Here is a 14,144-nt window from a genome sequence, read left to right as displayed (position 1 = left end):
GGTGCAGGGCAACATCTCCCATACTGGGCCACCTCAAAGCAGTGTGTCCATAACACAGAAAAATGTACGAATCTTCCCATCATAGTTTTTCTGTGTTGGTTCCACACCTGTTTTTGGCTAAAATTTTTATTAAAATGAGCTTCAAAATGAGGAATATGTTCTAACTAAAATACAACTTGTGAACCCAGCTTAAGAGTAATTCCAAAAAGAGAATGGACCTTTATGAATCCTTTACTAGGCCAGACAATAGAGGCTGCATGCAATTTAAATACAGATTTATATTTCTCTAACCCCCTGGTCTCTATATACTTACATTGAATGCCAAGAGTGATGTTTCTTGTAAATCTTTCTGTTTGGTAATTTACGACACAGGTAAGGGACTGTCTGTGAGCCTCTCGGGTTGGCACAATTTTGTAGCGGCTGATCACAGTCACAGTGCCATTATCATTCTTAATTTCTTGATATTCTGCTTCCCCTTTTAGCTTGGTCTCCCATGTTATGGTGCTTGGTGGTTTCCCATTGGCAGACGTGCAAGTGGCAACAACAACCTTCTCTTTTGACCTTGAGTTTGCAACCAATTGTTTTGATGTTTCTTCCATTTTATTGGCGGGGTTGGCTATGAAAAAAACAAAACAAAACAGTTATATTCAGCCTATGTTATGTATACAAACAGAACAGTACATATATTATGTAATATGTAATAAAAAGTATAAACTTTAAAGGGGTACTCCGGCCCTGAGACATCTTATACGCTATCCAAAGGATAGGGGATAAGATGTCTCACTGCGGGGGTCCCGCCACCGGGGACCCCCACAATCTTGTATTCGCCAGCCACCTGTTTGAGCTGCACGCAGCGGTGCCAGCTCACAAACAGCCGGGTGGCAAGCACAGGGCCGGAGTAGCGTTACATCACGACTACGCCCCCGTGTGATGTCACCCCCCGCCTCAAACAGGTGGGTGGCGAAAACAATATTGCAGTGGTCCCCAGAGGCGGGACCCCATGGTGAGACATCTTATCCCCTATCCTTTGGATAGGGGATAAGATGTCTCAGGGCCGGAGTACCTCTTTAAAGAGTACTGGCTGATATAAGAGAGAAATGTACTGAAATGAACATTTCTTTCACATTCTTGGACCTCAAAAAGCATCAAACATTAATAGTCTTATAAATAATTTACTGTTAAAAACTGTGTATTCCACCTTTGAGGAATATTTCCAGGAGTGTGATGTTAATAATGCAAATTAATAATGTTGCCCATGACAAACAGTTGCTTATTAATGGTAATTTTGTAAGCATAGGCTGGGAATAAAAGGCAGCTATCCAATTGATATGGCCAACATCTATGTTTTAAACATTATTATTTTATCTTCAGCGAAAAGAGTTCATTATTGGGTATACATCAATCAGCTATACCATAAACCCAAGAATAGGATGTGTTGGGATTTCTAATGACCTATTAAAGGGGTATTCCGGAAAAATAAAAACATTTTTTTTTTTATATCAACTGGCTCCAGAAAGTTAAACAGATTTGTAAATTACTTCTATTAAAAAAATCTTAATCATTCCAGTACTTATCAGCTGCTGAAGTTGAGTTGTTCTTTTCTGTCTGACAACAGTGCTCTCTGCTGACACATCTGTCTGTCTCAGGAACTGTCCAGAGCAGGAGAGGTTTGCAATGGGGATTTGCTTCTACTCTGGGCAGTTCCTGAGACAGACAGAGGTGTCAGCAGAGAGCACTGTTGTCAGACAGAAAAGAACAACTCAACTTCAGCAGCTGATAAGTACTGGAAGGATTAAGATTTTTTTATATAAGTAATTTACAAATTTGTTTATTTTTCTGGAGCCAGTTGATATGAAGAAAAAAAAAACAGTTTTTCAGTGGAATACCCCTTTAGTTGGCAAAAGAAAAAGAAAATAGCTTACTCCTCCTGACTACCTGTGTATTCAATGGTATATGCTGCCTGCTTAAAGGGGTTCTCCGGTGCTTACACATCTTTTCCCCTATCCAAAGGATAGGGGATAAGATGCCTGATCGCGGGAGTCCCACCGCTGGGGACCCCGGGATCATGCACACGGCACACCTGTTTGTAATCAGTCCCCGTAGCGTGTTCACTCTGGGAGTGATTACAGGCGACCACCGGGCCGGTGGCGTGTGATGTCATGCCTCCGCCCCCGTGTGATGTCACGCTCCGCCCCTCAATGCAAGCCTACGGGAGGGGGCGTGATAGCTGTCATGCCCCCTCCCGTAGGCTTGCATTGAGGGGCGGAGCGTGACATCACACGCCGCCGGCCCGGTGGTCGCCTGTAATCAGTCCCGGAGCGTACACGCTCCGGGGACTGATTACAAACGAGGTGCCGCGTGCATGATCCCGGGGGTCCTCAGCAGCAGGACTCCCGCGATCAGGCATCCTTTGGATAGGGGAAAAGATGTGTAAGCACCGGAGAACCCCTTTAAGGCTAGAACAGACCATGCCAAAAAAACATGTTTCCATTTTCTATTAAATATTCAAAAGACCATGAAGTTTTCAAAAGCTACTCTAGCTCTGAAAAAAGAAACTACATTTTCTTTGGCTTTGCAGAGCAGTTCCGTTTAGAAGTTTAAAGGGGTACTCCGGTTCAAAAATTTTTTTCTTTTAAATCAACTGGTGCCAGAAAGTTAAACAGATTTGTACTTCTATTAAAAAATATTTACCCTTCCAGTACTTATTAGCAGCTGTATGCTACAGAGGAAATTATTTTCTTTTTTGAATTTATTTTTTTGTCTTGTCGACAGTGCTCTCTGCTGATATCTCTGTCCATGCTAATACGTACTGGAAAGGTAAATATTTTTTTATAGAAATACTTTCCTAAACTGTTTAAAGGAAAACTGTCAGATATTTTCTCCTGCACTATCCACAGATACTGGTGTATAGTGCGGGAGACGCTGATTCTAACGAGCCCTACCTTGCCCGGATCCACCCGGCTTCTGCAGCTTAACTGGCACTGACGTCAGCGCCGCTTATGAATACTCATCCCCCCTCCCTCCAGTTCTCCCTCTCTTCCCCGTTCCTAACTGAAGGGAGGGGGGATGAATATTCATAAGCGGCGCTGACGTCAGTGCCAGATAAGCTGCAGAAGCCCTGCCCGTGCCAGTTAGAGCAAGATTTCCACATATAATTGCGGGCTAACGGTTGGGTGGATCCAGGCAAGGTAGAGCTTGTTGGAATCAGCGTCTCCCGCACTATCCACCGGTACCTGTGGATAGTATGGGAGAAAATATCTGACAGTTTTTCTTTAACTTTCTGGCACCAGTTGATTAAAAAAACAATGTTTTAAAAAATGTAAAAAAAAACACCTGAAAAGCCACACGATAACCCACAAAATCGGCTCCAAAAAATGCACATCAGTTCTATGCTGATTTTGAAGGCGAACTAGGATGCCTTGCCTTGTGTCTTGTTACAATGAAGAGCAGTCTAGCATAGCTACTACACAATGTATGGAGCTGAGACTTATGGTCATACATGTTGTTTCCATCCTACTTGAAGGCAGATTGGCATGGGTGCCAGATGTTAGCACTGATCAGCTATTGATAGCCTACCCTAAGGATCAATCACTTTTGCCTGGAAAACCGCTTTTAGGGCCCCACACAGATTAAAGAAAGGTTAGCAGGACTAGCCAACTGTCTAATGTGAATGAGGGCCTCTCAAATCTTACTTAAAGGGGTTCTCCACTGCCCTGTCTTCCGGAACTCCGCTCGCAGCATCCGGAAGTTTATTACTCCGGACGCTGTGTGCGGGCTTCCGTGTTCGAGCCCGCCCCCTCGTGTTGTCACGCCCGCCCCCTCAATGAAAGTCTATAGGAAGGGGGCATGACATCGGTCGCGCCCCCTTCCCATAGACTTACATTGAGGGGGCGGGCGTGTCATCACGAGGAGGTGAGCGTGTCATCACGAGGAGGCGGGTGTGACGTCACGAGGGGCGGGCTCGAACACGGAAGCCCGCACACAGCGTCCGGAGTAATAAACTTCCGGACGCTGCGAGCGGAGCTCCGAAAGACAGGGCAGTGGAGAACCCCTTTAATATCATGCAATATCAAGATGAGTAGTCTTCTCTGCTAACAGCTACTGAGGGTGTATGACTAAGGATTTTTCATTTTAGCACTTTTGTTTTTTTTCCCTCACCTTCTAAAAATCAAAACACTTTCAGTTTCCCATTTTGTATTTTTTAGGGGGCTTCTGTTTCTACCAGTGCACTGTTCCGTAAAAATAAAAAAAAAAGACACAAAGTCATGGGATGTATCAAAAGAGATATAGAGGCTCGTGACAAGAACATCGTTTTGCCTCTGTATAAATCCCTGGTCAGACCATATATGGAGTATTGTGTCTAATTCTGGTCCCCTATATATAAATAGTATATAGAAGGACATTGCTGGACTGGAGCAGGTGCAGAGGAGGGTAAACAGGACAATTAATTGTTTGGGTGGATTACAGGAACAAGACAGGTTATCAAGCTGAGGGTTATTTAGTTTGAGAAAAAGGGGAGATTTGTTTACAATGTAGAAAAATATCAATGGATAGTACAGAGATCTTTTTAGGGATCTTTTTATATCTAGGCCAATAACCATGACAAGGGGACATCCTCTACGTCTAGAGGAAAGAAGGTTTCACCATCATCACAGACAGAGATTCTTCACTGTAAAAGCAGTGAGACTATGCAACTCTCTGCCACATGATGTTGTGATATCTGACTCAATAAAGAAGTTTAAGGTGGGCCTGTATGTTTTGTCTAGAAAAATATAATATTACAGGTTATGGAGAGTAGATTTATGTGGAAAGAACTTTAATCCGAAGATTTGGCACCAATAGCCCTTTTAGGCACGGTTTGCATAAAGCCTATATCTTTTGCAGACCGGTTACTGGGACTAATTCCTCTTAAATCAGGACTTTAGTCAAGTATGCAGCATTTGTTTCTCATAGTATTATTAAAGGCGTACTCCTCTGAAAAACATTTTATCGTCTATCCAAAGAATAGGCGATAAGATGTCCGATCGTGAGGGTCCCGGGACTGGGGACCCCCGGGACCCCAGACATCCATGCACAGAGCAAACTTCGCTCCGTGCCGGATAACTGGCAACTACAATCGCCACGCCTTCTCCATTCATGTCTATGGAAGGAGGTGTAACGGCTACCTACTAGCAGTCACGCCCCTCCCATAAACATGAATTGAGGGGGCGTGGTGTGATGTCACAAACACAGAAGCTCCAAGGGATCCCCGTGACCAGACATCCAAAGATCCTAAGATGTTTTTTGGCGAAGTACCCCTTTAAAAATTAAAAGCTGTGCCGACAAGAGGTTTTCTGTAAGACAGTTTTCATTGATCCCCTTTATTGTAGCTTGCTGATGGAGGTTTTTAAGGAACACAATCTCTGGAATTTAGTTAAGGGTATCCAGGTCCCCAAATGGAGTATGAGTCCCTTGGTGACTATTATAAGTCAATTTAATTTCATGTAAGAGAAATCACGAATTAGGCTCCGGATAAAATAAAACGTAACTTTTACTTACATATGACATAAAAGTAATACAAATTATTGATACAAAAAGAAAACAGCACCTTTGGATGCCTGGGGGAAAAGGGGGGTGGGAGGGTGCAGGTGAGTACCCTAAGGATGCCCTACCTCATCAATGTGAACCTCCTAATTCTAAGTGTGGATAGGGGGGGGGGGGGTGAGGGATAATAAAACAACACATTTATTATATATTGATAATTGGTGGCACACCTCTCATGCCAATGCGTTTCGCCTGTTAATGTTTACGCTCATCAGGGAGATAAGAGAGAACCACATATACAGATAACATACATAAAAATAGCTGTTTTCAAGGTAAGCAATGACAGTACTTTACAGTACAATGATAGGTAGGATATAGAATAGTCAGTGTCCAACGTCAGGGTGGTTAGTGACCATAGGTAAGTCAGTGTTGGTCAAAGAGCACACAAAGGTACATTTAAGTAATCTAGTTTAGAGTACAGGACATCAGCATACAGATAACATATTTTGACATGATAATGACATGTTTGGTATAATTAGAAGATATTTAAGCCATCATGTTGTTGCCAAAAATAAGATATGTGCAAAATGCCGGACTTGATAACATTCCAGCTAAAAAAAGAAAAAAACACAGAGAATATATGTATGAAAAAAAATGGGGCTTCAAATATGTGACCAATAATAAAGCACATGATTGGTAGTAATGGAAGCTTACCCCATGTCAAGATATCCACAGGGGTATATTATCCAGAAATTAAGGTGATGTAAATGTGACCCATTGTGCAGACCAACATGGCTACCTATGTGAGAATATGAAAATAAATTAATAACCAAGCGGAACAAGGATAAATGTGTAACACTAACTCCCTAGCACATAGGGGAGGGGGTTGTGACTGCCAGAATATATGTCAGGCAGACCAAACAAGATAAGTCAGGCAGACCAAACAAATGAACTGCTTACTTAAATAGGTAGAGGCATAAAGAAATGAGGGCATTGAGTTTAGAACAGGATGATGCTCATAGCAGTCAGTAGGACTGCTGTGTGTGCTGTAAAATATATAATAAAACATGGTCCCAGTTAGGGCCAGCATATCCCACAGAATGCAAGACATACAACTAAGGTAGCTGATTAAAAAGAAAGTACTAACCGTAATCGCAGTGAATGGATGAAGACACCGCAGGTGATTACCAGATGGACACCGCTTACCCTCTGCAGCGTGCGCCGATGTTTATACTGCGCGCTGCCGGAAATTAGGTCCGCGTACGTCACATCCGGTTGGGTGGAATGCTTTGCGTTTCACCAGAGTTTCGGACATGCGCAAATAGACAAGGCTGGTAACCTTTTCCTTAAGATGCGCATGAGGTGATGCGCATGAGATGCTGCTACACAAGCGTTCCAAGCATGCGCAAGTAAACAAAACTGGTAACCTTACCGTTAAGATGCACATGAAGTGATGTGCATAGGATACTGTTATATAAGCATGTGGAACGCACAGAAGCCAGTTTAGACACCTGGTTAGAAGTTTGGGGCAAAAAAACTCAAGACAACAAGGAATATGAATTCTTGCTACCTCTCCATCCACGACTAGCCACATTCTACGGACTACCCAAGGTCCATAAAGGCCTAAAACCATGAAAATGTAGACCTATTGATTCTGGAATTGGCAATTTAACCCAAAACATCAGTATTTTTGTTGATCAGCTTTTGTGTTCTTTTGTTTTAGGATTACCTTCATACCTAAGGGATACCACGGATCTCTTGCTAAAATTTAAAGAAACATTAGAACACCTTTGGCTCTGCTCAATAGACGTTGAAGCCTTATAGAGCTCAATACTCCACACGGCAGGATTAAGAGGAATTGACTTCTATCTCGAGGGGAGAGCTATCCATCTAAACCCACAACAAGTTCATTATAACGCTTCAGACATGTATCCTAACCAGGAATGTATTTATCTTTAACTCCAAAATTTACCACCAGCTCAGGGGTACGGCTATGGGGAGCCCTGTGGCCCCCACATATGCCAATCTACTCTTGGGCTGGTTACGAGGAGACTATTGTCTTTAATTAACAATACCACCAATATCAGAATCATATAATATTCTGGGGCAGGTTCATTGACGATATAGCCATCATCTGGTCAGGTAGTCCACAACTATTCAAATATTTTCTTCCCACTCTTAATGACAACGACCTAGGCTTCAAATTCACCCACAAGATCAATAAGAACTCCCTAACCTTTCTTGACTTCCACCTAGAATGGAACGATAGTGGAGGAATTGACACAAAGGTCTTCTGTAAACCCACCAGGGTAATTATTTACTTAGGTGGGAAAGCCACCACCCAAAGCCCCTCAAAAAAAAGCATCTCTAAGGGACAGTACTACAGGGCTAGGAGAAATTGCTCCTCTGAATCTGCTTTTAACATTCAGGCAGAGGACATGAGGAGGCCTTTTAGGCTAACCTGACCAGGATAGAAGTCAATTACTATGCCCATGGACACAAAAAGAAGACAGCGGTACATTACCACGTATCATTGCTACATTCGATGCTGCTGCCAATGACCTTGTCAAAAATGTCAAATAATTATTGGCCCATCCTTAAATCCGACCCGATAGTGGGTGAACTTATCGAGGATATAGCAATAATTACATTCAGGAGAGCAAAAAACTTAGGAGATCTCTTGGTGCACAGTCATTACACCCCTCTGAAGCATCCAGGGACCTGGCTACACCATAACAACATGACTGGCACCTTTAAATGTGGCACATGTAAAGGATGTAATTACATAAAAGTGTCCAAAAGCTTTAAGAGGTACATTAACGGCCATGAATTTAGAAATTATCAGTATGCAAATTGTAAGACCAAAAACATCATCTATTTGGCTACCTGTCCATGTCCCAAGGGATATGTTGGTAAAACCCATCGCGAATTGAGACACTGCATACTGAAAGATGTGGGGATATAAGGAACAAAAGGGATAAAACATTATCGACTCATATGCATTTACATCATGCTAACTCTCCACTTAGCATAACGTTTCAGGCCATAGAAACCCTAAAGAGTAATATTAGGGGTGGTAACGTAGATCAGTAGCTACTCCAAATGGAAGCACTCTAAATATACTACCTCCAAACTGTTACTCCCCTTGGACTAAACAATTCTGTATCATTTTCATCTTTTATTTAGTGGTTGTATTGCCTCCAATAAGCCCCCCCTCTAATGAGAAAAGTTTGAGAATTTTTTCATTAGATTCCAAGTGGTAGCCATGTACCATTATACACTATTTCTTTATCCATTTACCCAATCTAAATAGATTGATTAGTCACTGTCCAATGTATTCATCTTTCCTTGGTTCATATACATACTGTCTATATGAAACACCTGTATAATTCCAAAAACCAATGTTCGGCAGATTTAAATATTGTACACCAAGATGTCTCATTTACTAATTGTAACCTATATCTTATTAACATTCACACTAAGTCAGGTATATTGTGGATGCGTTCCACCATGAGCTAAAATGTGGTCTTTTTGCCCCAAACTTCTAACCAGGTGTTTTTGATACGGCTTCCGTGTGCACTTTTGGATTCAATGTGGAACGCATATGCGTTCCACATGCTTGTATAACAGTATCCTATGTACATCACTTCATGCGCTTCTTAACGATAAGGTTATCAGTTTTGTTTTCTTGCACATGGCCGGAACACTTGTATAGCAGCATCTCATGTGCATCACCTCATGCGCATCTTATTGATAAGGTTATCAGCCTTGTCTATTTGCGCATGCCTGGAACTCAGGTGAAAGGCATACGTACGCGGAGCTAATTTCCGGCAGCACGCAGTATAAACATTGGCGCACAGGGTCAGCGGCGTCCATCCAGGAATCATCTGCGGTGTCTTCATCCATTCACTGCGATTACGGATAGTACTTTCTTTTTCATCAACTGCCTTTGTTGTATGTCTTGCATTCTGTGGGGTATGCTGGCCCTAACTGGGACCATGTTTTACAAAATATATTACAGCACACACAGCAGTCCTACTGACTGCTATGAGCATCATCCTGTTCTAAAATTGACGCCATCATCTCTTTATGCCTCTACATATTTAAGTAAGCAGTTCATTTGTTTGTATACGTGTAGGTAGAGGAGGCTAGGACGGCACCAAACGAAAAAAGATATGAGTCAGAACAATCAGAATGCAGCAAGGTGAGGGACATAGCTGAGCTTAATGTCTGGAAACTGGTGCTAGGATAAAAGGAAAGGACAGCTAGCAATATCATATGTATGGGGAGGGAAAAAGGATATCCGCACTCACCATCGGGTTCGGCATCAGACGTTCCTACGTGGGGATAGCCACGGGATCAGAGAGACGACATCGCTTTGTGCGCTCAGAGCCTCTGAGCGCACAAAGCGATATCGTCTCTCTGATCCCGTGGCTATCCCCACGTAGGAACGTCTGATGCCGAACCCGGTGGTGAGTCCGGATATCCTTTTTTCCTCTCCGTACATATGAGTTCATTTGTTTGGTCTGCCTATATATCTTGTTGGGTCTGCCTGACATATATTCTGTCAGTCACAACCCCCTCACCTATGTGCTAGGGAGTTTGTGTTATACATGTATCCTTGTTCCGCTTGGTTGTTCATTTATTTTCATATTCTCACATGGGTAGCCATGTTGGTCTGCACAATGGGTCATATTTACATCACCTTAATTACTGGATAATATACCCCTGTGAATATCTTGACATGGGGTAAGCTTCCATTACTACCAACCATGTGCTTTATTATTGGTCACATATTTGAAGCCCCATTTTTTTTTACACATATATTCTCTGTATTTTTTTCTTTTTTAGCTTGGATGTTATCAAGCCCGGCATTTTGCACATATCTTATTTTCGGCAACGGCATGATTGCTTAAATATCTTCTTAAACCAAAAAATGTCATTATCATGTCATAATATGTTGGCTGTATGCTGATTCCCTGTACTGTAAACTAGATTACTCAAATGCACCTTTGTGTGCTCTTTAAACAACACTGACTTACCTATGGTCACTAACTGCCCTGACATTGGACACCATTTTATACTTTCTATTCTACCTATCATTGTACTGTAAATACTGTTATTACTTTCCTTGAAAACAGCTATTTTTATGTATGTTAACTGTATTTGTGGTTCTCTCTTATCTCCTTGATGAGCCTAAACATTAACAGGCGAAATGCATTGGCATGAGAGGTGTGCCACCAATTATCAATATACTAGCTTAATACCCGGCGTTGCCCGATTTTTCCCTCCTAATCTTTGTTGGGGAGGAAAATAAAGGAGGAAGCTTTTGACTTCATATCCTGTCCTCATATATTGTTTTCATATCCCGTCCTCATATGCCGGTCTCCTATCCCGTCATCATATCTCGACCTCCTATCCCGACCTCCTATCCCATCCTCATATCCCGTCCTCCTATCTCGACCTCCTATCTCGACCTCCTATACCGACCTACGATCCCGACCTCCTATCTTGACCTCCTATCGCGACCCGTAATATGTGTACCAGGTATTGAAATATCTCTAGCCGTACAGAAGTTATGTGGGAACATACATTTCCCATTTATTTGCATGGGACTTTAAACAGAAACCCTGACACTCACAGATGGGGGTAGTTAAGGGTTACATTAACTATCCTATATTTTAAGTAGACATATAAGTAACATGTGACCAAGTAAAATCGAAATATCTCCAGCCGTTTGGAAGTTATGCAGTAACATATTTCCCATTGACTTGTATGGGACTTTAAACACAAACCCTGACCCTGGCAAATGGGGGTGAATAAGGGTTAAATTACCTATCCTATGTTTGTTGTTGACATATAAGTAACATGTGTGCCAAGTTTCATGTTAATATCATTAGCCGTTTGGACATGATGCTGGAACATACACACACACACACACACACACATACACACGTTGAGTTTTATATATATAGATAACAAATGTGTTGTTTTGTTATCCCCCCCCTATTCACACTTAGAAATAGTAGGGTTCAGATTGATGAGGTAGGGCATCCTTAGAATAGGTACTCACCTGTACCCTTCTCCCCTCCCCCCCTTTTTTTTACCCAGGCATCCAAAGCTGCTGTTTTCTTTTTGCATCAATAATTTGTAGTACTTTTATGTCATATCTAAGTAAAAGTTATGTTTTATTTTATCCGTAGCCTAATTGGTGATTTCTCTAACATTAAATTAAATAGGTTTTTAAAGAAGTCAGCTGCAATGGTGAGAAACAAAGGATCGGGAAAGAACCCAGAGGCAACAATTGTTTTGATGCCACATAGATGATGGAGATGTGCTTCTTTGGTGAATTATATTTATAAAGCATTGGTGGCTTTAGATGTGTGACAGACATAAAAACTGCAATTAAATATGCTGTGAAAAATGTCTTCTATTGAAGCCTATAAAAGCACAAAAAGTTGCCAGGTAACATCAAAACCTGTATTTGTTGGATATACAAAGGGTGAGTCAAACATCAGTAACCACCTAAATCTGTGTAAGGTTTTTAATGTTCTAATGATCTCATCATTACCATTATGTATATGTATGTATAAATGACGCCAGTACCTCTACCCTACATTTATCTTAATGGCCACTATGTTTTGGTCTGTTGTTGAAAGACCAGGGGTCTTTAAATGTGAGCAGGTATAAAAACTATTGACAACTAACATTTTTGAAGTAAATGCTTGGATTGATCACATGCCTTAGATAGCTCCTGATCCCCCATACACGTTTACACCCAGCCATGCATACATGTGTTTTCAATGAAGAAAGGGGGTAAGCTGTTGCCAGACATCAGTGGTCGGGGCTTAGCCCCCTCCCCCAGATCAAAAGGATCAGGCATGCTGAGAACCATTTACTTGATCTTTCTCTCTACAAACATCATCTGTTAGAAACAGTTGGGAAACCACCACAATCACGACAATACACTATGACCAGCTTAAGAAAGTAAATAAGATTAAAGGCTTTTTTCCATCTTCCCATCTAAAACCTCCCCATTGTAATCTGAATGCACCTACCACCCTCTTGAGAGTTGCACCCTTTTAGTCTGTCAGAAATAATGATGTCTGAGCTGATGTTAAAGGCCCTGAACAATTTCTAAGGCCCCGTAGAGAGGTAAACATTCAATGAATGATGACTTCTAATGGCTTTGTTTATTTCTCGTCTAGAACCATATTTTCCATGAAGACTATGTAGCCAGTAAGGTGTGGTTGGGATTTTTTTTTAATGATACTAAAAAAGTGTTGAGATGCTTTATAATAGCAATTATGGAATATTTAAGTGTGTATTGTTTTGTGTACTGGAAACTGTATTTATAGCTTCATAGTAGCTTCATAACAGGACCCTGTTTACTAGCTGTTGAAATTGAAGAGCCTTCAGTCACATAGAACATTTAGGGAGTTTAGACGTAGCTTTTTGTGGTAGTTCTTCATACAGTTTTTTTTTTTTTGGTGCCAAAGCCAGAAGTGACTCTGCTTGAAAAGAACAGTATATGTTCTTTCTAAATATTTCCCACTTCTTAGAAATCTACTTCAGGATTTGGCTGAAAAAACTGCCATTAAAGGGGTTCTCCAGTGCTTAAACATCTTATCCCCTACCAAAGGATAGGGGATAAGATGCCTGATCGCGGGAGTCCCGCCGCTGGGAAACCCCGGGATCATGCACGCGGCACCCTGTTTGAAATCAGTCCCCGGAGCGTGTTCGCTCCGGGTCTGATTACGGGCGACTACAGGGCGGAGTGTGACGTCACGCCTGCGCCGGCGTGTGACGTCACACTCCGCCCCTCATTGCAAGCCTACGGGAGGGGACGTGATAGCTATCACGCCCCCTCCCGTAGGCTTGCAATGCGGGGCGGAGCGTGGAAGAGCGTGACATCACACACCGGCGCAGGCGTGACGTTACATGCCGCCCGCCCTGTAGTCGGCCGTAATCAGACCCGGAGCGAACACGCTCCGGGGACTGATTACAAACGGGGTGCCGTGTGCATGATCCCGGGGGTCCCCAGCGGCGGGACTCCCGCGATCAGGCATCTTATCCCCTATCCTTTGGATAGGGGATAAGATGTTTAAGCACTGGAGAACCCCTTTAAACATTGTTCGAGGTGTGAATAACACAACCCCCACCCCATTTTGGTGGGAATAGCTGTCCTTGTACCAGTAACGAATAAATATGGCTTTTTTACTGTGATTTTCTGTTATTTGTATTCAATTTTCTGTAATTCTTTGTAATGTCAGTATAGGTACTTATAAGACATTGAGGACCCTTGATGTGGTTTGGGAACTTGTTTATTTGAGCCAAATCTCAGCTAATACCTTACATTTGTTAAGACCAACATATGATTTTTAGTATGTAGTCTGAAAATGTGACACTAAGGGAGCCCAGGGTGCTAGCACTATTTGGTGCACATAAAAAAAGAGCTGGACAACCTGCATTATCAAATAGTATGGGCATAACTTCTAGGTTGTTAGCCAGCATAGTGCACTACATGTTATTGTGTAACTGGCACCCTTTGTATGCCTTATCTATGAGCAAGTATACTAAGCAGCACTCATAAATAGAAGGCATGTGAGTAGCTGTTCATC

The 14,144-nt window shown here is 42.1% G+C and overlaps 1 protein-coding gene across 1 annotated transcript in view; it reads right to left on the bottom strand.

Annotated features, from left to right (window-relative positions):
* NECTIN1 (nectin cell adhesion molecule 1) overlaps window positions 1–14,144 on the bottom strand; it is a 147,121-nt gene that overhangs the window by 27,404 nt on the left and 105,573 nt on the right. The window contains exon 3 of the mRNA XM_056544767.1: window positions 314–616. Coding sequence (XP_056400742.1) covers window positions 314–616 — 303 coding nt within the window. The remainder of the gene's footprint in view (window positions 1–313; window positions 617–14,144) is intronic.

The sequence above is a fragment of the Hyla sarda genome, chromosome 10, assembly GCF_029499605.1.
Source record: "Hyla sarda isolate aHylSar1 chromosome 10, aHylSar1.hap1, whole genome shotgun sequence".
Taxonomy (NCBI): domain Eukaryota; kingdom Metazoa; phylum Chordata; class Amphibia; order Anura; family Hylidae; genus Hyla; species Hyla sarda.
The sequence above is the reverse complement of the archived record's forward strand: the minus strand, read 5'-3'. Positions and strand labels throughout refer to the sequence as shown.